This window comes from Chlorocebus sabaeus, chromosome 13 (genome assembly GCF_047675955.1).
Source record: "Chlorocebus sabaeus isolate Y175 chromosome 13, mChlSab1.0.hap1, whole genome shotgun sequence".
Classification (NCBI taxonomy): domain Eukaryota; kingdom Metazoa; phylum Chordata; class Mammalia; order Primates; family Cercopithecidae; genus Chlorocebus; species Chlorocebus sabaeus.
Window position 1 is genome coordinate 30,716,427 of NC_132916.1, and position 27,976 is coordinate 30,744,402.

Here is a 27,976-nt window from a genome sequence, read left to right on the forward strand (position 1 = left end):
CTATGGATGATTTTCATAAGAAATGACCCAGTGTAATATCTTTATGAAAAATGGATTTTAGGCTGGGTGTGGTGGCTCAGGCCTGTAAATCCCAGCACTCTGGGAGGCCAAGGCAGAAGGATCACCTGAGTCCCAGAGTTTGAAACCAGCCTGGGCAACATAGCGAAACCCCTGTCTCTACAAAAAAAATTTAAAAATTAGCTGGGTATGGTGGCTCATGCCTGTGATCTCAGCTACTTGGGAGGCTGAGGCTGCAGTGAGCTATGATGGTGCCACTACACTCCAGCCTGGGCAACAGAGCAAGACCCTGTCTCAAAAAGAAAAAAAAAAAAAAAGCAAAAGGATTTTAGCACAGGGCTATGTGACTTTAGACTGCTTTGGTTATCTATTGCTGCATAACATCTACCCCCAAATTTGGTGAACTAAAATAATGATTCTTTATTGTGTGTAATGATTCTGTGCATCTGAGACTTTCTGAGGTGGGAACGTGTAACGTGGCTCCTTCAGTCACATGCCTGGTGAATCAGCTAGGGTGGCTTGAATGGTGGGAGCTGGCTGAGCCACTCCACCCAGGTCACATGTATGGGGCCTCAGTTCTTGTTGTCTGTTGGGTTCAAAGTTTTTTCCCATATTATCTCATGGCCTTTCCTTCTCCATGGGGCGTCTGTAGCCTGGTAGCTGCCCCTCTTACACGCAGCTCAGGAGAGGAAAATAACTATGCTTCAATGTAAAGAGCATCATGCGGTACAGAGGGGGCAACTGTCGGAACTGTCTTTGTTTTTGTTTTTGTTTTTGTTTTTGTTTTGAGATGGAGTCTCGCTCTGTCACCCAGGCTGCAGTGCAATGGCATGATCTTGGCTCACTGCAACCTCCCCCTCTCGGGTTCAAGTGATTCTCATGCCTCAGCCTCCCGAGTAGCTGGGACTACAGGTGTGCACCACCATGCCTGGCTATTTTTTGTATTTTTAGTGGAGATGGGGTTTCACCGTGTCAGCCAGGCTGGTCTCAAACTCCTGACCTCAAGTGATTCCCAAACCCGGCTTAGGGACTGTCTTTGGAGACAAGTTACCATAGCCTCCTAAAAATGAATTCATTTAGTGCTCTGCCATGGAGTCTCCTAAACCCCACCTTGGGATAAACCTCTCTCAAAATAGTCAACAACCTGCTTAAATATGATATAAGTACATTCTTAGCTGGACACTTTAATCTTTCATTTAGTGCAGATTCTTTCTTCACACAGTCTTTTTAAACTAAAGCATTTAGATTCTAAGCCATCTTGAGAATGATGTCTGAGTTGCACTGTAAGATGAGGAGATAATTCAGCACCACGCGATATGCCTTTGGGAAAAGCCTGCTCAATTCCCCTAATTCTAAAATAAAAGTTGAAAGAAAAAAAAAAAAAAAAAGGCTGGGTGCCGTCGCTCAACCCTGTAATCCCAGCACTTTGGGAGGCCAAGCCGGGCGGATCACAAGGTCAGGAAACTGAGACCATTCTGGCTAACACAGTGAAACCCCGTTTCTACTAAAAATACAAAAATTAGCCCGGCGTGGTGTCGGGCGCCTGTAGTCCCAGCTACTGGGGAGGCTGAGGCAGGAGAATGGCGTGAACCCGGGAGGTAGAGCTTGCAGTGAGCTGAGATCGCACCACTGCACTCCAGCCTGGGCAACAGAGTGAGACTCCGTCTCAAAAAAAAGATGAGATTATAAACCTAGATGGGCAAATAACTTGCTTGTTCCAGTTAAACAAATGCACCAATCTGAAAAAATGTCACTGTATTCTGTTTTATTGACTTAATTATTCTACCCGTAGGTGGACAGACTACCCTATGAGGGGGAGAAAAATACATGCAGGAATGGCCATGCTGTTTTGTAGTGTGCTATATTTTTGTTATTGAACACCCTAAGTCGTTTGTCATGGGACTTGCCTGCAGAAGTGACAAGGGGCCGTTTGGAATGTTTCTATACCCTACAGCACCTACCCTACAGAGGGCCAGCTGGCTCCCAGGGAATTCTATCAAGGCTAACATCTGGTATGGGCCCACTGTGGCTTCATAGAACCAGATATCATCATCAGATGCAAATGACATGATGAATTTGCCACCCACAAGGCTGTGTTGACATGGAGGGGTTTCTTTACATTGTTTACTTAGGCATCAGTTCAATTATAAGTGCTTGTGGGTAGGGCCCTGTTTTATTGAAAACAATGCTCTAAAAACTGACTATATTCTTAAAGACCAGAATATTAATTCTAGTATGGCAAAAATCATTGCTGTCTTCTAAATGCCTCCTGTGTCTTGAAGCTCTTTGAGAGTGAAATATTCAAATAACGACTCTTAATTGTGCCTCATAACCTAGATTCCTTGGGAGATGAATCACTGTCAACGCGAAGAGGAGTTTTCCACCCTACTTTGTACTCTCATTAATGTTTTCTGCATGACTTTGCTCACTTCAGAAATTTTCAATGGAAGGAGGTCCATCAAGAGAAATTATACAACTTTGTTTGAAATAGTTTGCAATACAATAGATTATGTAGTTTGAAGAAAACCATATTGTACTTCAAACCTGCTCTTCTCTCCCTTTCTCATTTCCTCCCTTCTATCCCTTCTTAGATATCTGTTGAGGGCCTTCTATGTGAATTCATTGTTCTACAAGCTGTTGTAGGTACGAAGATGAAAATGACCCAGTACCTACCCCGCAAGGAGTTAAGTATGTTCCAGGGGAAATCAGTAGGTTATTGGAGGGCTTGAACAAATGAGAGTTAAGGGTGCAAATCTCTAACCCAACATAGGAGCTGGTGAATGCACCTGGGCTCTGCTAAACAGGTGCAAAAAAATGGAGTTCTCTGGTAGACTCTTGGCAATGTGTCCGCCATGCGCACCTCCGCCTGTCCTCCTTAACCCATGATTTGGCCTTTGAGGCCCCTCCATTAAACTCCTGGGCTTTATACATTCTTTGTAAAACATCCTAATAGCCCTCCTGGGGTGAATGTTGTGTTGATTGCAGTGCCTCCATATTATCTGGGATTTAATTCTTTGACTAGTGTCACTGTAGCAATAGAATGGAGTCGTTGAGACCTGCTTTAATGGCTGATATTGGAATTGTTATAATATAGAGGAAAGTCTCCAGTTGGTTTGAAGTTCATGACATTTCTGGGCTTGAGACCTGGGCTAGATCTAATTTACAATCCATTTGGAGGAAAAGATTGCATCTGACAGTTTTTGTTTGCTTTTAATTGCTAGAAACTGGGAAATATATATATAAACATACACATACATACATATGTATATGCAGTAGTAGTGCAGAGGTAAAGATACTAATTTTCTATTGCCATGTAACAAATTACCCCAAAATTTAGTATCTTGAAACAAAACAATGAACATTCATTATCTCTCAGTTTGGGCAGGTCAAGAATTTAGGAGCAGCTTAGCTGATTGGTTGCAGTTCAGGTTCCCTCTTAGGTTGCTGTCAAGCTGTCAACCAGGGCTGTAGGCATCTGAAGGTTTGACTGGGACTGGAAGATCCATTTCCAGGTTCACACATGAGGCTGTTATCAGAAGGTCTCAGTTCCTCACTGGCTGTTGGCTGGAGGCCCAGAGCAAATGATATATCAGAGAGAGAGAGAGAGATTGAGAGACAAAGAGAAAGGAAGAGAGAGAGAGAAAGGAGAAAGAGGACACGCTGTTACTACCTAGTCTTGGAAGTGAGGTATCACCACTTTGTATAAGAGAGGACACAGGCGTAAATACCAGGAGGTGAGGAGCATGTGGGATGTTTTGGAGGATAGCTACAACATTAGTCAAAAAAAATTAAGTAAATTTAAGAATTATTCAGATTTTGAACTGCATTTAAGACTATGGGCAATTTTTTCCTGTCTTTAAGTTTATCCAGGATTGGATAAACTTGGCTTGAGTTGTAATACAGTTATCTGATAATACCAATTAGAGTTTTTAGGAGTGCTTATTCCTCTTCAATGAAGGTTATAAAAGTGCAAAAAGAAGACACTGTGCTAAGCAAACCTCTAGACTCCTAAAACAGAGGTTGGCAACTAAAGGTCTAGGTAGTAAGTATTTTAGGCCCTGTCAGCCACGCAGTCTCTATTGCAACTGCTCAACTTTCTCCCATTGTAGCACTAAAGCAGCCATGGACACGGCTGTACTACAATCGCAATGTGGCTCTTCCAATAAAACTCTATCTACAAAAACAGGTGGTGTGCCAGATTTGGCCTGCAGGCCTTAGTGTGCTAATCCCTGATGTAAAATAAAAACTAGGGGATAATAAACCAGATGATTTTATCCTGGATCAGTTTGCAAGGGAAAAGATTTACTTGTAAATCTTTACCAGTTTCAGTTGATGGATTTGTTGATTTGTTCTGTAAAATGTGTATGGCTAACAAAAAGAAGCTGTAGGGTAAATGAGAAGATACAGATCACTGAAAAACCAAACAATGAATGGAATCAGGGTGCCCCTTCATTGTTTGTTCCCTGTCCCCTGTTTAGGTAGAGTAAATGATTTTGAAATGATGCACAGCAGGAAACAAAACAAAACAAAGACGTTCTCCTGTTAATTTCTGTGTTCTCCGGTCCCACACCTCAATCTAGCTGCCAGCACTACAAAGTTATTATTATTATTATTATCATTATTTTAGAGACAAGGTCTCCCTCTATCAACCAGGATGGTGTGATCATAGCTTACTACAGCCTCAAATTCCTCAGCCCAAGCCATCCTCCTCCCACCTCAGCCTCCCAAGTAGCCAGGACTACAGGGGCCACCACACCTGACTAATGTTTTAAATTTTTGTAGCAATAGGGCCTCACTATGTTGCCCAAGTTGATCTTGAACTCCTGGGCTGAAGTGATACTCCTGCCTTGGCCTCCCAAAGTTCTAGAATTACACACATGAGTCACTGCTCCCAACCTACAAAATTACGTTACAATCATTTGTAATGATTGCTTTTCAATTATCTGACAAGTGTCAAAACAGATGTTGGCTGCATTATACAGGCTGAATTTCTCTGCAGTATTGTTTTCCTTGCAAATTTAATTAATTAATTAATTTTATTTATTTATTTTTGAGATGGAGTCTCATCCTGTCACTCAGGCTGGAGTGCAGTGGTGCAATCTTGGCCCACTGCAACCTCTGCCTCCAGGAGTTCGAGTGATTCTCCTGCCTCGGTCTGCCACCATGCCCAGCTAATTTTTGTATTTTTCGTAGAAATGGGTTTCACTATGTTGGCCAGGCTGGTCTCTTAATTCCTGACCCTAAGCACTTTGGCCTCCCAGAGTGCTGGGATTACAGGTGTGAGCCACTGTGCCCAGCCCTTGCAAGTTTTAAAAACAAATGGTGTCTTGGAAACCATCCAAGAAAAAATTTGTGAAGTATTCCAAGATCTAGATTGGGAATTATTGGCCTAAGAAATTGGGAAAAAGAAATTGAGACTGGCAGGCAAAATCTATGCATTAATATTTTATTAAATTATGTAAAAAGGTCTTTGTTCCATCATCGGAGTTTTACCTTCTATTACTGCCACTCAAAATCTTTATTTAAACTTCCCTGAGGAACCTATTAGGAGTTTTAAAACATTTTTATTAAATGTTTTTCTTATTATAAGAGAATGAATGTCAATTTTGGAAAATACAGAAAGAAAAGAAATCACTCATGATCCAACTAGTCAGAGATAATTCCTGTTCAGATTTTAGTGTTTTTCCTTTCAGTATGCTCTCAGATATGTAACATAGTTGGCATGCAATGTCTTATTCTACTTTTCTACTTACCGTTCTATCACAACCTTTGCCCCTATGACTTAAAGGGTAAATGGCATTCCATAATGTGGATATGCAATAATTTACTTAGTCATTACTTGAATGGGTTGAGTTGTTTGCAAATTTTGTTGTCATAAATAATATTACTATAAGCATCATTGTAAATAGATCTTTGAATGCTTTGAAAATTATTTCCTTCAAATCATTTCCTAAAAGTAGAGTTATAGGGGATAGGTATAGGAGCATTTTAAGTCTCTTGATAAGTATGAATAAATTGCTTACTAAAAGACTGTAGCAATTAATATAACCCCCCCCCATAGTATGTTAAACCATTGAACATTATCAATTTTAAAATTGTATCCTGAGCCAGGTGTAGTGGTGCACACCTGTAGTCCCAACTGTTTGGGAGGCTGAGGCAGGAGGATCGCTTGAGGCCAGGAGTTTGAGACTGCAGTGTACTATAATTACACCTATGAATAACCACTGCACTCCAGCCTAGGCAACAGAGAGACCCCCTTCTCTAAACACAAAACAAATAAAATTGTATCCTATTGTTACTTTAATTTGCATATAGTGAAGTTGGGAAAATATTTTCATTAACCCTTTATTTCTTCAAATGCTTTATTTTTTCATTTCCCTTGTTCACTCATTGGGTTTGCTAATATTTTTCTTATATATTTATATGGTTTCTTTAGTATGGCTCTTAACTAATCATCAGGTATATTTGTTGAAAGTATTTGCCTGGCTTATTATTGCCTTTAATTTTTTAATGTATGGAAATTTTATTTTTGCATAGCAAAACTACGAATGTTTTTCTTCTTCTTTTCTCTTTCTTCTTCTTCTTCTTCTTCTTTTTTTTTTTTTTTTTAAGAGCTAGCATCTCGCTCTGTCACCCAGGCTGCTGAAATGCAGTGGTACAATGTTTGCTCACTGTAACCTCAAATTCCTGGGCTCAAGCAATCCTCCTGCCCCAGCCTCCTGAGTAGCTAGGACTACTGGCAAGTGCCATCACACTCAGCTGATTTTTGTTTGTTTTGTAGAAACGGGGTTGCTATGTTGCCCAAGCTGGTTTTGAACTCATGGGCTCCATTCATCCTTCTGCCTTGTCCTTCCAAAGTCCCAGGATTACAGGCATGAGCTACTGCACCTAGCCTTTCTTTTTTATTTCTCTCATTGCTTTCAATCTTAGGAAGTTGTTTTCCTTCCTTTCTAATATGCCATAATATGCTTCTGATCTTTATGATTTGATGTTTTTGCATTTAATTCTTTAGCCACCAGGAATTATCTTTGATATGGTGTAACTTGGCTGGGATTTAAAGGAATGGATGATATAGTGATACACAGTTCTCTTTAGCTCAGAGATTCTCTCTCAGTACTTCTCGATTTTATTTCAAGGTTTCTTAGTTCCTGAGACAACATTTTTTTATCTTGGGACTTTTGGTGTCTTTGGAGTGCCTGGATGACTTTAAAGGGCATGTACATCTTTTTATTTATCTTTCTTCCTTCCAGAGGGCTTAGTAGAGTGCTTTACTCAGAGACAGCCCATTCTATACCTCCCTGGAAGAGACTGGCACAGGCCAAGCCTCATTTAAAAACTACTCTGAAGGCCAGCGTCCCTAAAAACATCTCTTCCTCTGAGTTATTACTGACGCCAGAAATACCTATTATTTCATCTCTGTGTTAAACACTGCCCTCTCCTGAAGTCGTCTTTTAGAATGCACATTCACGTTGGGGTAGCCTGGTATATTAGTGTCCTGTGGTAGCTACTACAAGTTGCCATAAACATGGTCACTTAAAACAACAGTTTTTTCTCTCTCACAGTCTGGGGCCTAGAAGTCCAAAATCAAAGTGTCAGCAGGACCATGCTCCTTCTGAAGGCTCTTGGGAAGGATGCCTCCTTGCTCTTCCTAGCTTCCCATGGCTGCCAGCAAACCTTGGTGTTCTCATTGGCTTGCTGCTGCGTCACTTCAATCTCTGCCTCCATTGTCACAGGCATGTGGCTCCGTCTATAAACAAATAGTAAATCCATATGTGTTTTGCTTTCCCATAACATGCTTACCTTTTAAGCAGAGAATCAACGTTTTTGCATGGTATTTCTTTGGTTGATCGATATCTTCCCTTTTCTACTAGTGAAACAGATAAACTATTGATAGGAAAGCGAGAGGACAAAATGAATAATCCATTGGAATGATTCATGTAATAGTTTGATGTCAAATATTTTTGGTTTTCAAAAATAAATGAACTAATAGTAATTGCAGTTATGTGATTTTCTCATATTTAAAGTCTAGTAACATAAATTGTAACTCTTAAATTTGGTAACAAGAGAAAAATATGGTCAGGTGCAGTGGCTCATGCCTGTAATCCCAACACTTTGGGAGGCTAAGGTGGGAGGATCACCTAAGCCCAGGAGTTTGAAACCAGCCTGGGAAACATAGTGAGACCTGGTCTCGATTTACTAAAAAATGAAAAAAAAAAAAAAAAAAGAGAGAGAGAGAGAGAGAGAGAAACATTTTGAGTATTTCCCAAATGAGGAAAACCTAAGATTTTCTTCTTTTAAAGAAAAAAAATTGATGACAGATTGGCAAATTAATTTTGCTAATAAAATATTTTGATCCTTTTTGGTAAAAAGCAATTGTCAAAGCTGGGAAAAATACCAATAGCCTTTTTTCTTCCATTTTAAACAATCTGCGAAATAGAAAATTTTAATAAAATTTATTTATCTCCTTTTTAATTTTATGAATTTCTCATTTTTAGAAGCATTTTTATATATCCTACCATTATCCAGTTTATAAAAAACAAGTTTGTTTCTTTTTTGAAATAGTGTTAATATTTTTAAAATTTTGGTACAAAGACAATATGAAGATATTTTTAACTGAAGAATATGAATACAGAGGTTCTTTCTGTTAGATGGTGCCCAATTTTCACAAAGTGAAAGTTTCTACCTTCGTCTTGACTGCAGGAATAAAAATCTCCTGTGTGCAGAGACTGTTGACTCATGAGTCCTCATTCTACCTGATGAGATAACACTCCCTAATTTAAAATGCTGTTAAACAAAATAAATATTTTCTTGGGACAGAGTGCTCTGTGGTTTAGTGACTCAACTCTCTCTGTACTGGAAACCTCAACCAGTGGCACAAGAAAAAACTTGTTTTGTATCATCCCTGACTGGAAAAAAAAAAGCATTTGTTTTATACCCACAGAGTACAGATTATAGAGACAGAAGGTGATATGGTTCTTAGCTCCTAAAAAGTCTGTGATTAAACTAAGAAACTGATATATGTTCACGGAAAACCTAGATGAACACTTACCAAGTAATACTAGGTCCAACTATATGAAATTGCCATATTTGACTGGTTTTGACTTACAAAAATGGTATTTCATAATGTTCAGCCTCAAAGTTCAAAACCACTTACTTTCTCTCCCCTGCGTTTTGCACATCCTTCAGTCCTCTGTGTCAAGAGCTGTACAAGAAACCCATGCTAAGCCTGGCAGTCCCAGCGCCCAGCCCAGGGAAGACATGGGGCTGGTGGCTTTCCCCTTCCAGGGCTGTGCACCTGCTGTGCTGCCGCTCTTCTTCTGCCCTCTATTCCCCCTCAGCTACATTATTTCCATATATAGAATTTTCCTTCCTTTAAAGCACATCCTCACCTTATTTGAAACACTTTCCTTTCTTTCTTTCTCTCTCTCTCTCTCTCTCTCTCTCTCTCTCTCTCTCTCTTTTTCTTTGAGACAGAGTCTCTCTCTGTTACCCAGGCTGGAGTGCAGTGGTGTGATCTCGGCTCACTCCATCCTCCTCCTCCTGGGTTCAAGCAAGTCTCCTGCCTCAACCTCCCAAGTAGCTGGGACTATAGGCACACCACCATGCCCAGCTAATTTTTGTATTTTTTGGTAGAGGTGGGTTTTCACTATGTTGCCCAGGCTGGTCTGGAACCCCTGAGCTCAAGCGATCCACCCTCCTCGGCCTCCCAAAGTGGTGGGATTACAGGTGTGAGCCACTGCACCCAGCCCCTTTCTTTTTTTTCTTTCCATTCTTTGTTTCTCCTTTCATTCCATTATTAGTCACTATCACTCAGTTGATGGCTGTAAAGCCTAAAAGTAAATCTAGTGATGCATTTGTGTGAAGGAAAGGGAAAAGCCATGAATCTTGATGTGAAATTAGAAATAATAATCATCAACATGTGGTAACAACAAAAGCTCTGTAAAGTCATCTTATAGCCTCTGAAAGATTCTCCACCCACCATCTCTTTCTGATTAAACTGATGTTTCTCAGTAATTCCTATTCTTAAAAAAAGAATAATCTACACTTGAGAAAAATAAACATTATTTCTCACACCATTTTATTGCTTTCTTGTTCTTTTTAAAAACTAGTATTGAAACAATTCTGTGATTCATAATGATGTTCTTTTCTTTTTACTGTGGTATAATATTTCAGCTACATGAAATTGACTTTTCGGGGCTTATGAAATACAGGATTTATTACAATCAGAGAAATCTTGGAGGAAGTGAATTTTGAAATTAGACTTGATGGAATTTGATAGCCAAAGATTACAAAGAGGAGAGGCAAAAGCATTAACAGAAAACCCAAGCAAAGACGTACAAATAATGAAGCAAGTGTTGGGTATGGGAAGGGCAAACAGATCTGTCTGACCACAACTGGAAGTCTGAGGTGGAGGGAGGGGAGAAGGAGGTTAGAGTGGTATTGGAACACCCTTAGGGTGGGAATTTGAAGCTGACATTTGGAGATTGTGACTAGCATCTTTGCAAGGACAACTTTGTTTGGATAGATGGAGAGTAGGGATATGATGTGAATCATATCACATCAGAGGGAAGAAGAGATTATCACATCTCTTCTTCCTTCTGCTTGCGTCTGCACCTTAGAGAGTTTCTATTCATGAGAGCTGAGATGATAAATATCAGTCCATCTCCGATTCAGCTTCACAGCTGTTCCATTGTCTTCAGTCAGCAAATCTGTATCACTAATGTGTTGCTAATACACATAAGATTTTCCATGAGAAATGATTTTAAATTAGAGTTCTCTTTTGAAACATTAACACCAGTTAATTGAACTAATTCATTAGGTATTTGATGACAATTCTAGTCGCTACTTAAGGATGTATGTACATAAGGATGTATGTATCTAGGAAGCCTTAAAGCAACTTTGGTCCCTTGTGGAGTTGACCCACCTGGTGCAGGTGAGTGAGAGAAGCCAAATATATGATTCAGACAATTATGAATTATGTACTAATTACTGATCATTTTGTATTAATCATCAAACAACTGGCAGGTATTTGGAAATTGAGTAAGTGGAACATGATGAAACTGACAGTTGTAAAAATTAATATAAAAAAATGAACCTCCATAAGAATTATTTTGAAAAACTAAAAAAGATAAGGAAACCCACTCTCATATTGAAAATGTTATTTTTTTAGTTTTATATTATTATCAAAAGGCATTTACTGTAAGCACCCTATTATGCGTAGGAATGTTTTAGAGGTCTTGCAAGTAACCTTTAAAGACTCAATTCTCACTTCTAGGTTTATAAAGATTTATTGACCACCACATGAAAGAATATATTGAATAGAGCCTTGAAACCTCTGAATTATAGCTGTGAGAAAGTTGAGAGTATATGATCTATAAGAAAAATAGGTGTTTGTGAGTTCAGAAAATACAATAAATGCTAAAAAATGTTTGATACAAGGAACAGTTACACAATTTCTCTTGAAACTTTATTGCTTCTAGAAATGCCCTGAAGTAATGATGATTGCAGCAGTGTAAGTGCCATCAAAGCTCAGGATTGATGAAGATAATTATTTGAGTGCCTGGAAGGATTAACTAAGGCAGATGAGTTTCGTGCCAGGTTGTTTAGGGACCCCAGAGTTTAAGAGACTCTTACTAATTGTTGCTGGAATGGGTTTTGGACTAGTGAGCTAAGGTGGGGCAAAGGTAAACAAAATAGGCAGATGATGCATATTAAAGATGCTATAAAGTTAACTTCAAAGTGTGTGCCATCACCACAGACTTCTGGAAAATGACAACCAACAGACCAGTTTTGCATGTAACTATCGTGGTTAGGAGGAGGTGCTTTTGAACCAAAGCTTTATATTGACATTATTTGAAACAGTCATAAATAGCAACAGGCTCTACAAGCAGCTGCTATCTTCATGAATCAAACCACCTTTGCAGAAAGCGCTTTGTAGTCACTCAGCCAGTAAACTCTTACTGAGCATCTGTGATGTGACAGATGTTATTATATGCCGTGGCAGAAACAAAGGGACTCACACCCAGGAGCCCCTTAAAGAGATGAGATGAGAGAAAGAGCCATCAGTGATAAGTAAGCTAAAATGTAACAAAATTGCCTGGAATATAGGGTGTGTAGGGGAGCTACATTTGAAAAGTTAGACTGGGTCCAGAAGGTGAAAGCACTTGAATACCAGACAATGAAGTAAGGGATTTATTCTGTAGACAGTGCTGAACTATCTGATGGCTTTCAAACCAGACAGTACATCAGGAAGATCAATCTATTTGTAAAGTTAGAATGGATTAAAGGCTGCAGGAGAGACTCAGTAGCAGAAAATAACTGGACTCTTACTAAATTGAAGACATAATGAAGTTTCGAAGTAGGGTAGTGGTGGTTGGAATGCACAAGGGTAGATGGATGTCATACTGGTGAGGTGGAAGAGACAGTTTTCATGTATTTATAACTGCCTCCCTGTCACTTCTTCCTCTAAAAGATTTACAGTAGTTTGCATCCAATTAACAATGCAAATAAATACAGATCAGAAAACTAAAAGAATGATAGTGTGATAAGAGAAACAATTGCTTTACAGAAACACACATTCATAAAGTTCTGTATAATTGTTAAAATTGATTCATGATCAAGTACATGGACCTCATTGTCTAAAAGACAAGGAAGGGGTGAGAAAGAGAAAAGCTTTTCTTGGCATTTCACAATGAGAGACATCTTTCCCTTCAGTATCCGTATAAAGGATATTAAGTAAGAGGGTACCTAACATCCTTCTCGGCATCCCTGCAATATGTCCAACCAAGAGTTCTATGTGGCTGCATCTTATAGTGTCCCTCAAAGCAAGCTCAAATGTGATGACAGAGGACCCCGTAATGAGTGATCAGAGGTGGAATGATTGGAGCAGGAGGGCTCAAAGATGACTCCTCAGAGTTGCCCCTGGTATTTTAGAATGATTTCTCTACCCTTGTGCCTATAACCACATAATTTCTTTCTCATTTTTAGTTTTCGTGGGTACATAGAAAGTGTATGTAGTAACAGAGTACATGAGATATTTTGATACAGGCATACAATGTGTAATAATCACATCAGGGTAAATGGGGTATCCATCACCTCAAGCATTTATCCTTCCTTTGTGTTACAAACAATGCAATTATTTTCTTTTAGTTATTTTTTAATGTGCAATAAATTAGTGTTGACTGTAGCCACCTGTTATGCTACCAAATACTAGATCTTATTCATTCTATCTAACTGTATTTTTGTATCCATTAATATAACCATATTCTACCAGGCTTTTTCCTCCTTGCCTGCTCCATGGTAATATCATCAGTAGCTTTGTTTGGTGCTACAAAGGAAAACAGTTGAAAATACCCTCTTTTACATTATTAATTTGTTATCCATGAGCTTAGTAAGATCATTAGTCTTTCTCTGGGGAGTATAGACACTATCAAAATAAAAGCTACATTTTCTCTTCTCTGCCATTAGATGATAAGAATTTGAATTGCCTTAAAAGGAAAATTCCAGCAATCAAAAAAATCTTTTCTATTTTGACAACTGAAAACAAAACTTGCCCAACTTGACTGTTACAAAGAGAAGTTGAAAAAAAAGGCCATGATCTTCGGCTTCTGTAAATGAGAGCATGTGCAATCACGCATGAAACACAAGACTCTTGATAAACTTGAGCCTTTCCTTGAGGCACAGACCTCAGTTCCTCAGTTCTCCTGGGGATTTGCACAACAATTCTCCTGATTGTTTTGTCCTCGACCTTGGCTTCTCTTTGCTTGTGCCCAGAATGAAATCATTTCTTCCTCTGGGACCAATGCTAATAAAGCCAAACCTTCTTGAACCTAGCCTGGTTCTGGATGGGTTTCATGGTTCATTAATCATGTGGGGTGATCTGAAATGATCAAAGTCAACATAGTAGTGGTCCTGAGACGCCTTGCTTAACTTTCACAGACTCAGTAGCACCCAAAGCCTCGGTTTCACAAGATAGAAGTATTAAGGCAAACATTTCCAGCCTTTGTTGGAGAGATGATATGCATCCCACTGGTCAGATGTGAGGGGAACTTAGACATTTCTGCACCACAGAGCACATTGGGAGATGGCTCCCAGCTTTCAGGCTGCCATTTTAAAAGACTTGCTGGCTCACACCTGTAATCCTGGCACTTTGGGAGTTTTAGGTGAGACAATCATTTGAGGCTAGGAGTTCAAAACCAGCTTAGGCAACACAGGGAGACCCCGTCTTTACAAAAACCAACAAAACAAACAAACAGACAAACAAACAAAAACCATCAAAGTGCCCAGGAAGGTGAATGCAATCAGGAAGTAGAGGCTAACTGGACCAGGGAGTGTTACTTTTTACGAAAGCACTGCTAAAAAGGATGAGTAGCAGAGTGATATTCTTATGCAACCACTAGATGGCAGAGTTTCTGCATTCTATTACCATTGGCAACACGAAATACCTGGGTTAGTGATGTAGCATTCTTTACATACCTATAACTTTGAGGATGCTTTGTTTCGAATGAGCATAGCAAATTGTTTTCATTTCCCCATCCAACTTGGAATTTTGTGATCACAAAACTCATCTACTGAGAATTTAAAATTAGTCTCTGAGGGAGGAGTTGGGTGGGTTCTCTACTCCTAACTCTGTCGGTCATTAGCCGTGAGACTTTGAACAGTGAATATCTCTGGGCCTCCATGAACTCATCTGAAAAATGGTATGGTTGGCTCACTAGATTATCTCTAAGGGATCTTCCAACCCAGACATTCTCCTTTCATAGTCGAGCCTGATAAATATGCTAGCTCAAAGTACCATCTATATAATTCCTTATAAATTATTATTCAGGAAACGTCAACTGACATTCATATACATAATTACAATAGCTGATACTTATTGAGAACCTACTATATGGTAGTACTAGGCTAAGCATTTTACAAGTTTTACCTAATTTAATTCTCTTAACAATATATCACTCCCATTTTGCAGATGAAGAAAGTGAGGCTTAAAGAAGTAACTAGCTCAAGATCACATAGCTAATGGCCAGGCAGGTATGACTCTGAAATCTGTGTGTATACATTGCTATATTTGATCCTTTATTCAGCTGAGAAAAATATAAATTTGAAGACAACACTGCTTCTAAAGGAGAAACCCATTCTGTAAATCCAAAATCCTTGGTTTCCCAAGGGAAATAGATGTTGGGGTTTTGTTTTATTTCTGGAGATGGGAGAGATTTACATGGCTCTATCTGCACAGTCATTAGAGGCCTCTTTGTGAGCCTGGGCTTCCAGTACCCTATACATGGGTAACTAGCAGGCTCAACACTGTCAGTCAGTCATGTGGTTTCTCAGGAACACTGTCTCTTCAAATCTGCAATGAAGTGACTGAACCAGGTAACCACTAGGGGCCTTTTCAGGTCTAGCATTATCTGATGGTATGTGTCCATAATCGAATACGGTGTTTAATGTTAGCAGGAAAGAGGTTGCTCAGTAAATGGTTGCTCTCTACCATTTAGCAGTTGCAGTAAAGAAACACTGTGCACCCTATTAGTGCCGTTTGTTAGTGAATTAAATTTTCTCCTTCCTTTGTGGCCAGGAAACTTATGCGCTTTACAACCAATGCCTTAATTCAGAAGAGTGGTTCTATTATCTGGTGTCTTAAGTTCTCCTGAGGAAATAATTCAATTCAATGCAGGTGGAAGCACCTTTTGGTGACTTTGAAATCACAACTCTGAGGCTCAGTTGAACACAGTAATAATTCTTTGGACAGACAATAGATGGCAGTACAGCATCAATTTATAACTAATAAACTAGAGTTAAACCTAAACTTTTATGCTACTTTTTATTATTTTGGATGTACATTACTGTAAAACAAGAATTATTGAAGAAACTTATTTAACTTGCCTTATATTAGGCTACACATATTTAAATGCTTAAGGAACAACTTGGTGGAGTAGACCAACATTAGGAAAACTCGAAGTAGATTTATCAGGGCCACTTTCATGGCCTTTGGAGAGGCCCTAGCACTGTCAATCTTGAGAAAGTAAGAGATTCTCTTTTCTTTTTATTAAAGAGCACCTCCCCCGCCCCCGCCCGGCCCACTTCTTATATAAGCTCCAGGTCTCACAACTCTGGGATTTGTCTGAGAATAGCCATGTGGCTCTTTTAACTTGGAGAAGGGAAAACAGTCTTGCCATTATTAATTTTGCTACCAACTTAATCTCCAGGGAGGGGGCAATCCGGTTTTTATAAGTAAGCCAAATAAAAAGGAAACATAATTGAATGAACTGGCAAATGTTCCACTTACTTCTAAGTCTGAGTAAAATCAAGTACCATACTTAACACTGAAACTTTCTCTCTGGCAGTATAATATCTGTGCTTAAAAAAAAAAAAAAAAAAAAAAAAGGAAGTACAAAGGATTATAATTAGCAAATTAATAAATTATCATCTGCTAAGACTGCAGACCAATATGATAACATTTGGCAGTTGTTTTATGTTATTTATCCAAGAGGTTATTGTTGTTAATAATTGTCCAGTTGTGACTATTCACAAAGCAAACCGTGCTTCCTTTGGCACATAAATTTCTCATCAGGGAGCCAAGCTTAGCCTCTCTTATGACCACCTACACCCTACTCGTCAGGAGTAAAACTAAAATTAACCCTTTGGGTACAAAAGGAATAGAAAGAATGAATAAGACCCAGTATTTGATGGCACAATGGGGTGACTATAGTGATAATAATGTAATTGTACCTTTAAAAATAACTAAAAGAGTATAATTGGATTGTTTGTAACACAAAGGATAAATGCTTGAGGGGATGGATAACCCCTTCTCGATGTTGTGATTATTATACTTTGACTGCTTGTACCTCATAAATATATATCTATATACCTATTATGTACCCACAAAAACTAAAATAATAATAATGAAAAAATTACCCTTTGGAAAAGAAAAGTTAACAAACTTTCCAATTCGTCTTTCCTGTTGCAAACATTTATTAAGGTTGGCTTTTAGGCTAGGGAGACTTATCTATGTGTAGTTCCAGAGGTAACCATTATTCGGAATTCAAAATATTTCTGCCCATTCGATAAGCCCCTATGTCTACTAGACCTTAATATCCTTGAGGGCAGGGAGTGGAATTGTTCACCTTTGTGTGCTTTGATATATGACATATCATGGAAGATCTAGAAAATGCTGAAAGAATGAATGCTAGATAGTGTTACAAAGTTCCTTTAGGTCTTAGAGACCTCTTGGCACGATTTCAAGTGTATTGCTTCTGTGTAATAGTTTGTGAAGGTTGTGTTTCAGGAGACAAACTTGTCCAGTAAGCTTGCTAGGAGTAGAAGGCCTGTGACTGATTCTAGAGAGGAAGTAGAACACGCTCCTGGGACAGCCCGAGTTTCCGGGGCTGGGTGAGAAGCTGCCCTGAAGCAGAACTCTGTTTATGAAGCCCTCTCAGCCCACACATCCCGTGACCTTGCCTCACCTCCAACCAAGTCCTGGGGCAAACTGTGAAATCATGGCGTCTATGGCCAGGTGCACAGCAGCATTGTCTGGGTCTGGGTCATGAGGAAAGGGAATTTAGCCAACACCCCATCATTCCCCTCCTGTCAAAGGGAAGCAGAGGTTATTATGTGTACCACACATACTCAGCAGTTCCTGTTTTAGAATGATGGTGAAGCTAGGGCTTCCCTGGAATTGTCTGTGATAGTCCTCACCTCCTGTAGGCACTGAAAAACTATTAGTGCCATTTGTTAGTGAATTAAATTGAAAAACTAAGCCTTCCCCCAGGGCCACGTGTACCCTCCCATCTGGGAGATCGTGACCCAAGTATAGAGAACTGACGGTTGGATAGCACACTGTATCGACTTAGTTTACCCCCCAAATCAGGAAGGCAGGCAGGTTCACAGGGTTCAACACGCTATGAGGCCCAAATTATGAAAGTTCCTACTCTGATAGCTCGAATTCCATCTTAAATATGTGTCATCTCTACCTCTCCCGAAGTGTAGCAAGTGTGGGGAACTTATTTTAAGACAAAGCTGGGGAGAGGATAGAATGCACGTTGACATCCATTTGTACCCTCTTCCTTCTCCTTTTTTCCTAATTGAACCTCAGTTTCTTCAGGTGCCTAATTTCTGCACGGTAGTGTCCTTCAGGTGTCAGCCTTAATGGGTTTGGTCCGGTGATCGGTTTAGTGCAGGAATGAAAAGAAGCCTGCTAAGTGGCTTCTAGAGGAGATTTCCCTCATTTCTAAGCAAGTTACACAGGAAGGAATTATCATACCTCTGTGTGACAGCTAGAACTGTAGCAATGACTGAAGTCAGTAGCAAAGGAATATACTGGTTAAACCAACTCAATCTACCCCTTTTGTTTTATATGTGATTATATATTTTTTATCAGGCTTCTGTGAGTTGGACTGTTATTTGCAGGCGAAAGGATCCTATGTTTTAATCAGGGATTGTATCACGAGCAAAATATATAGAAAAGGCTACTCTTGCCAGCTTTTAATTATGTAATACGTAAGTATCTAGGAAGAAGAGATAGGTCTTTTTTGGAGTGTCCGCCTCTGACAATGCAAAGCTTAGGAAGCACATGTAGATTGCTTTCATCTCTGTTGTCACTTGGAGTCAGTCAATGGGTACATATGTTTTTCCAAAAAGGAAAAATATTAAGGGGAGAAGACTGCCTAACATTCGTGGTTGACTTTTTACAATGTGTAAGTCCAGTCTATGGCCACACCACCGTGAATGCACCTGATCTTGTCTGATGTCGGAAGCTAAGCAGGGTCAGGCCTGGTTAGTACTTGAATGGCAGACAATGTGTTAAGTCCGCAGCGGTTGGAATAGTCTTCTCTTGTTTGCTGCTTCTTTGTTTGTTTGTTCAAGCAGTCTTCTCTTGTTTGCTGCTGCTTTGGCATATTTGTGAGCAGCAGGACAAGGTGAATACTGTAACTTAGGGTCACTGGAACAATTAGTAAAAATAGGTCTTGATGTAAGACACATTCATGGTAAGACGATGACAGCATTTCAACTTTAAGGTATTTTTCAGTTGTTACTTAAATTCTCCTGAGCTATATGTGTTTCTCTTTCCCTTCAAAAATACTGTATTTAAATTCCTAAGAAGATACTAGCCTCGCAGGTAGAAATGTGTTTTTATATGTGTTTATATGAGGCGTAATATATTGTCTTTACTATACACAAGTATTACTTTCATAGTACGAAACTAAAGGAAAAACAAAAAGAAATATATTGCTGTTAATGTACCTTTACATTTTATATAATGCAAACAATAATGGTTTTAAAAAAAAATATGTACAGGGGCCAAGCACAGTGGCTCATGCTGTAATCCTGGCACTTTGAGTTCGAGATTAGCCTGGCTAACATGGTGAAACCTCGTCTCCACTAAAAATACAAAAAAATTGGCTGGACGTGGTGACACACGCCTGTAATCCCAGCTGCTGAGGCAGGAGAATCACTTGAACCCGGGAGGTGGAGGTTGCAGTGAGCCAAGATCGTGCCGCTGCACTCCAGCCTGGCGACAGAGCAAGACTCTGTCTCAAAAAAAAAAAAAAAAAAAGTACACAATAGAGTTCCACAAATTACGCCAAATTCTCTATCTCCCTTGCTGATATTACCATATTGATTAGATCTTCCTGCCCCTCTAAAGTGTTAACGCTTTGCTCTATTCCTCTTTTTATCCTTGCAACATTGTAGAAATCCCACAAAAGCAGCTTCTGTTTCTTCTGTGAAATGCTGAGGTCTTGCATTTTTAGTTCTCTTTGTACTTTACTGGCATTCTTCATTCAACGCTCTCATTCTGCTCTGGCATCTTTATTCCTGTGCTTAGAAAATCTACCAAACCTTGGATCAGGTATGATGCTCAACTGCAGACAACAAAGAACACCCAAGTCAAAATGGCTTGAAGAATAGGACATTTATTATCTAACACAACAAGAACTCCAGAGATAGGTAATTCTGCTGCTCATTTCAAGAAATCAAGAGATAGGTATTTCCGCTCTGCTTTTTCCTCAGTCTAGTCTCCTTAGGCTAATCCCGCACATGATCCCAAGATGTTCTATCATATTCATCACATGCAGGCATGACCCTGGCCTGCAGGAAAGGGAAACTTTTTCTTCTTGTAGAAGACCTTTTCCCCCATTCCTTGAGCAGACGCCTCTCCCATCTCATTGGTCAGGATTGCACCAGAGAAGTAGGGCAAAGTATGAACATTTCAGAGGGTTAGTGGGGTATCAATCAGTGTGGTAATATCAGCAAGACAGAGATGTATGGGCATTTGCCTAAATCAGTTACTGGTGAGGGGAACTGGAAACCAGGATTAGAGCAATCCTGACTGACTACTGGGGCTGGAAGCAGCTTCCTCTGAGGCATATAGAGGATGAATCATTGAACAAATTTAGGATTATTAGCAAAGGCAGTGTGTATGGGGGAGGGGGGAGGACAGTGGAGGGTTGGATAAAGGAAATGGTTTTGGGGTGGGCAACCATCAGAGTCTATAAAACATTCTGTCTGCCTTTATTAGTTTCCATTCCTTTTGAATCTGATAAATATTATAATCCTAGGAACAGTTCCTTTTTCCTGGCATAGTCTAGATCGTGTCTCTAACTGGGATTCAGTTCCCGCTTTATTTCCAGTGTTCAGGAAACTTACAAATTTCTTTTTGTTATTTCTTAAGAGCCATGACATAGAAAAACCAGGAAATTGGAAAATGAAATTAGATTACTTTCATGCCAAAATCTGTCTATTCATCTAGTTATCTGTCTACCTCCGTCTATCTCTAATTTGTTTTCTGCATAGGATTTAAAAGAATTCAGTTAGGCACAGGGTGAAGTCATCCAGGTTGATTTATAAATGTGCTATGAGAGCACCAGATTATCTACAACGCTGTGTAGGTTTTGAAGAATGATTCATTATTTGGGCTGACTGGAAATATATTAGTACATGGAGAAATATGCCTTTGGGTTTCTTGAGATTTTGGCATTGTTCATAGCATATTGACATGACTGTGTTTCCATTCTTCACAGAGCTTTGGAGCTAGTAGATGGAAGATATGTGGTTCGAGAGTCCCAGGAATTTCCACTGCACTGTGGGGATTCCCAGTTCTTCCACACCACCAGTGAGGTGCTTGGTTCCTTACTTCTAGAGTCTGGAATATTTAAAAAGGTAATGCTTCGTTTCTAATGTTTGACTCCCGAGAATAAACCCTTCAAAGAGTTAAAGCACTGTAAGATAGCCTAAGAAACACATACTTAAAAGTAATGGTATATATTATATATCATAAATTATATATATCATATATGTTATATATATCATATGTAATATATGTTCTATAATATGTATTCTGTAATTTTCTATATAATTATATTTAACAATATAATAATATAAAGTAATTTATTATATAATCTATTTTTATATAGTTATTATATATATCATATATAACATTACATATCAAAGCACCATGATAATACAGAATGAGCTTGGCTGGGCCTGGTGGCTCACGCCTGTAATCTCAGCACTTTGGGAGGCTGAGGCAGGCAGATCACTTGAGGTCAGGAGTTTGAGACCAGCCTGACCAACATGATGAAACCCTGACTCTACTAAAAACAAACAAACACACAAAAATACAAAAAAATTAGCTGGGTGTGGTGGTGGGTACCTGTAATCGCATGTACTCAGGAGGCTGGAGCAGGAGAATTGCTTAAACCCAGGAGGTGGAGGTTGCGTGAGCCGAGATCATGCCGCTACACTCCAGCCTGAGTGACAGAGTGAGACTGTCTCAAAAAAAAAAAAAAGAATGAGCTTATTGAATGAACTTGACTCTGCTTTTTGCGGCCTTCAGGTGTCTTATTCCTTCTTGTAGGTGCCTTTTGCCCACCCTTTTTTCTTTTATATGAACTAGGCTTTAACTTGAAGGCATACAGAGTAATATGACATCGATATTTGGAATTAATTGTTCTTTCCTTTAAGAAGCATTTATGCTTTTTTCTACTGTAAGGCGTTCTGAGTTATTTTATCAATAGTTACTTCTTAATATCTAGATGCTTGTACAGAAGGTTCTGACTTAATTATATTGCCTTAAAAGAAAAGTTTTCTCCAAGGTGGGAGATAGAGGAATGTACTAATGAAGGAATTAACTGCATTCCTTCACTTGTGGAAAGATATTGCTCATGCACTTACTTGTCTGCAGGATGGGAAAGTAGAATGGTATCTTTAGTCACAGGGTGAGTGAGAGCTAGTTTCACTGCCAGGCCTGAAGGTTGTATAATACATTTCTTGTTATAACTTATTATAAGATCAATGAGGGTTAATAGCAAAATGTATTTGTCATGAAAGAAATGCTTTCCTCCATCCCAAGAGACATTTGCTTTAGTAACACGGTATATTAAGAGTTTAAAAAATTACTTCGTGTGAGATAGAAAGTGTTCTGGGGATTAGCTGCACAACAGTATGAATGTACTTAAACTATTGTTAAGTGTAGTTAATATATTGATCTGTATAGTTCAAAATGGTTAAGATGGTAGATTTTGTTACATGTATTTTACCACAATTAAAAAATGTTAAAGCTTACTTAGTGATGGAAAGCAGTAAAAAGGACATGAAGAGATTATTAGCTTATATTTAGAACGTGAAAAAAGTAGGTAGTGAAATTCAATACGGAATGCTTTCTAAATCAAAGTAGCATAATATCAGTAAGGGTACCAGAACTATAAAACATTTTATAAGATATTGAGTTTAAAAATCAAATTTAAATTTAAAAAATTAAGTAAGCTGGCTTACTGTTCTTTATACTTACTTTCAAATTGGTTTCACATTTTATTCTTTTCTCTTTATAAGAAATAACTTATAACTGGGAAAAAAAAAAAAAAACCCTGATAAACCCAGTCATTGATCCTAGCCAGAGTTTCAAGTTGTTTCCTATATTTGTCCTTTAGTAAGTATGCCTTTTATAATACAAAACAAAAATAGTTATTTGAGCATAATGCAATTATATATCCTATAATGTTTGCTGAAGTCCAGGAAACAATTCGTGACAGTGTTCAGAATTGAGGCAAAAAATAAGTTCCTTGATGTAGGTGGCAAGTAAGGGTCTGCTGTGGCCTCCTCCCTTGCAGAAAGCTCTGGGCATTGGGCTGCCACAGCCCCAAGGCCAAGCCAAACAGGTCAGGGAAGGGAGGAGGCCAGTTGGTATACCTGGGAGAGGCAGAGACTTGAAGCCACAGATTAACTGGGATCCCAGTGTAGGGATGGAGCCAGAGCAGGGAGAAGAAGGGCAGGAACTTGAGAGAGCAAGGAGAGGCAGAGTGTGGTTCAGGCGACACTGTCTCTAAGTGTCACTGGAATGGGTTCAGCCAGGCACTGTCTCTACTCTCTACTCGCTGTACCACACCTGCCGCCTCAGAGAGGCTCAAAATCTCTACAACAGAAGAATTGACTCTGGGATCCACGTACGATCTGCCTGTTGTCTCCCTCTCTCACCTTCTCCCTCATCCCTTCTCCCCTCTCTCTTTTCACCCTTGCTCTCTTAATCTTTCTCCCTCTGCATATCATACCAGGGCTGGGAGGAGGCAAGAGGCAGTACAACAGCCTTTCTCTTCCCCACTGATGTGTTTTAAACTCTGTCTCTTGAGATCATGGCTGAGAGGTTTACTGAACCATTAGCTCAGGAGTGCAAGACCCCACCTACCCACCCACACACACACCCCGCTACCACCACCCTGGCCAATACTACTGGGAAACAAATGTTGACTCTATTTAGATTCTGCGTGGTTTAAATTGACAGTGAGTTCTAGGTGCCAGGGGCACCTCCCGTACATTCTAAATTACCCTTCTCTTAATCCACTCTCCCCAGTGAACCTGAGCATTTCCTGCAAGATTCAGCAGATTTGCTGAGGGAATTATAACAAGGACTACCAATGACCTTCTTTCCCAGGCAGAATAAATTATATCTATTTATGCAAACTAACTCTCACATTTTTAATTTGTATTATAGCTAAGCAATTTGCATTTTCCAAAACAACCAGAATTTACCCATTTCTGTAACTGTTCCATATGTTCTATGTTATTGTATTCGTTTATTATTTTTAACACGTTGTAACATTTCTTAAAGTTGACAATACTATATCGAATCTTTCAATTAAATTAGAAAACGTGCAGGTCCGAACCGAGTGCAGTGGTGTTTATAACTAATTGATCACAGCCAGTTACAGATGTCTTTGTTCCTTCTCCAATCCCACTGCTTCACTTGACTAGCTTTAAGAAAAAGACATTTACTATACCTGCTTGCATAAACGAATGCAGATTTATAGTTACAAATACAATACTGCCTCTCAAATTTACACATACAACAACTACAGGAAAAAGTGTAACTACAAATTAGCATACTGCTAGAATTTAAATCTGAAATGAGAAAAATCATCAAGGATTGCATATTTATTTATACAAAACAAGTTTTCCTTTAAACAATTGCATTAAATATTTAGTTGGCTTTAGCATAGAAGCTATGTTTATTTAAAATATTTATATTTCAAACAGACCATTTTTTCACATGAGAGAAAAGCATAAGAAGTGGTATCATTAAATAAAGACATATTTTGTATTATGTGACAAACATGTGAATTGGATAACTCTTTCTTTGCATATAAGAGTGAATTAACATTGTAGATTATTATGTGTTTTTGTATTTATTTTTATATATCTACTTATATGTATTATATTATATTTACTGCTTAACTCATTTTGGAAATGAAAATGTCTTTATTCCACTATGTGGAGTTATTTCCAGGACATGAAGAGATACCCTTTATGAATTAAAGTGTTTATTTAAAAAAACACGGAACAAGAATATTGAGTAATGTATTATTAATGAAAATACAATATCTTCAAAGAGAGCACTTGCCTTAATGAGAATTTCAATGATTTCCAGCATAAGAATATTTTAATTCCCCTTCAATTCTAGTCACTTATTTTCATCTCGAAATTATACGTGACTATAGTGATTATAAATTAAATTGTCATATTTTCAGTTATTCTGGCATCACATTCAAACAAGTAAAATGGAATAAACAGTAATTATTTTATTAATTCAAGCAAAAAAAAATTCTTTTGCTTTAACCATTTGGATCTTTTCCTTCTTGGCAGGCTGAATAAAGCTGCTGTTTCCCATTTTCTACTAGTGCGTGTGTGTGCTTTTTAGGAAGAAAAATAAGCCTCTCCTTCCCCCTCAGAACAAAAGTAACTCTAGTCTATAGACTATTGCCAAATCACAGCTGCTCCTTTATAAGTCACTTGTCCGAATCTTAGTTCTTGGTGATGCTTGTCTGCCCCATTATTCAGGAGACATCTGTGAATCTTTAATCTCACTCTTGAGATTGGGATGCTCCCAAATCATCCAAAACAGAGAAGTATCTGCTTTATTCTCAACTATCTCAGAGATGGTTCTAACCACAGTCATTTTTGACAGCTTGTTTTATTTTTGTTTTTTTGAGACGGAGTCTCACTCTGTCGCCCAGGCTGGAGTACAGTAGTGTGATCTTGGCTCATTGCAACCTCTGCCTCCCAGGTTCAAATGATTCTCTTGCCTCAGCCTCCCTAGTAGCTGGGATAACAGGCATGTGCCACCACGCCCAACTAGTTTTTTTGTATTTTTAGTAGTGATGGGGTTTTACCATTTAGGCCAGGCTGTTCTTGAACTCTTGACCTCAAATAATCCACTTGCCTCAGCCTCCCAAAATGCTGGGATTACAGGCGTGAGCCACCACACCAGGCCCTAACAGCATTTTTCATAGCCCAATTAATCTTATAATTGTAGAGGTAGTATGTTTGCCAATTTCTAGCCTGGCTATTCTAATTTAGTCAATAAGCAGAGCAATTCAGTTCAACAAACATTGGTTGAGGTAGCGGAGAGAAAAAACCATTTTCGAATCCTTTCATTTTCCATGTTTCCCAGGTAGGTGGCCACTTTGAGAGGTGATCTATCCCTCTGTTTCATTTCTCTTCTCCCTCCTGTTATTTCCTCTTCTCTCTCTTTATACCTGTTCCACAAAAGTCCACTGGTGTTTCTCCCAATGCCCAATCCCCAATCTCACCTTATTTCTTAGACTAAACCGAAGCCAAAATATAAAGCATTTAAGGGACCTCAGACTCATTGACCTCACCCCACACCTGCCCCATCGCCTGGGCCACATGTCATGACTCCTCCACTGTTGGGCTGGCCTAGGACATAATCCATCAACATTATCACTGGGCGCCCACATTGTGTCTCAAGTCGCTTATGCTGTTAATCTCACCGAGCACAGTTCTGAAATCATTCTACAAGACGTAAGACCTCCCCAGATCTTGAAGTCCAACCCACAACCCTGAGGACTAGGACATTTACTAACTGTTTTAGTCTATTTTCTGTTGCTTATTAAAGAATACCTAAAACGGAGTCATTTATAAGAAAAAGGAATTCATTTCTTACAATTCTGGAGGCTACATCTAAGGTCGAGGGGCCACATCTGGTGAGAGCCTTCTTACTGGTGGGGACTCCCAGGGCAGTACAGAGTATTACTTGGAGAGGTGACTGAACACGCTAATGTGCTAGCTCAGGTCTCTGCCTTTTGTTTTAATGCCACCGGTTCCCCTCCCATGATAATTTATTAACCCATTAACTCATTAGTTCATTAATCCATGAATGAATTAGTCCATTCATAAGGGCAGAGTCCTCATGACCCAATCATCTCTTAAAGGCCCCACCTCTCAATATTGCCACATTGGGGTTTAAATTTCCACATGCGTTTTGTAGGGGACAAATATTTAAACAAAGGTTAGAAATTCTCCATAGTGACTTACTTAAAGGACTTACTAGTGTCATCCATCTGGACACCCCAGCACTTCTATTGGGATGTCATTTCAAATAACTTGTGCCATCTGGTGTGATTAGAGATTGCTGGGCCCTTGGACCTACTTTGTCCCAAATCTCTGCTTTCATCAGCAGTCAGATCTTGCCATCATGTCACCCCACCCCACTCTGGAACCTGTTCTATCCACGTGGGTAGATCTAGTACCTAGCTTAAATCTCTCCACCTTTCCATAGTGTCTGCATGGTAGGAGTCTGTCTGTGCTCTGTCAGTGCTAATTTAAAAAGTCAAATACACCTAGGTGAAAAAATGGAAAATAGAGAGCAATGTATATAGCATGTTATATTTTGTGCAAAACAGTGGGAGAATAGTGTGTGTATACATATATATATGTAATGCATTAATAAACTATGGAAGTATACATTAAAAACTAATAATAATTATATGTGGTAAGGTGATAAGGGTGGGGGAAATAAATGTAGGAAACACAAGCCTTTTACTGTGTACTTTTTAATACTTTTATTTCTGAGCTATGTGAAAGTATTGCGTATGCAGAAATTTTCTGAAGATGGAGGAGTGGTTTTTACTTATATTGTGACTAAAGTTAAATTGAAATGGTTTAGGTATCCATGTCTAATTTTTAATGATTTTCTGATGCGCTGTAAACTCTGCAAACAGTCCTGATTGCACTGTCAGAAGGCTACTGTTGTTTCCAAGTTACCTCACTGGGCCATTCTACTCTTTTTGCACAGACTCTGTCCCATGCCTACAAAGTCTTTCCATTTTTTGTGCAGCTACAGTCTTCTACTCATCCCTTAAGATCCTGCTCAAACAGCTCCTTTTTTGTGATCTCTGCCCCAGGGAAGTTGTTTATTTTCCCCTGTATTGCCACTTACCTTGAATGCACCTTGAACTCGTACTTATTGTACTGATTTACAAGTCTCCTTCCTTGTCAGACTAGGAAGCCCTAAGGATCAGACTGCATTTGTATGACTGGAACATTATTTATATGTTTTTTCATGAATGAAATGCATATATTCATAGTTTTTTAAAAAGTAGAAAATACTACTGTAACAAATGCACAGCATTTCAGCTCTAATATGAATTTTACTTTTGTTTAGACTTTC

At 39.0% G+C, this 27,976-nt stretch overlaps 1 protein-coding gene across 1 annotated transcript in view; it reads left to right on the top strand.

The window, feature by feature from the left end:
* Positions 1–27,976, top strand: part of CRYBG1 (crystallin beta-gamma domain containing 1) — a 202,339-nt gene that overhangs the window by 66,634 nt on the left and 107,729 nt on the right. The window contains exon 2 of the mRNA XM_008007456.3: positions 21,036–21,174. Within this exon, the coding sequence (XP_008005647.3) occupies positions 21,036–21,174 (139 nt within the window). The remainder of the gene's footprint in view (positions 1–21,035; positions 21,175–27,976) is intronic.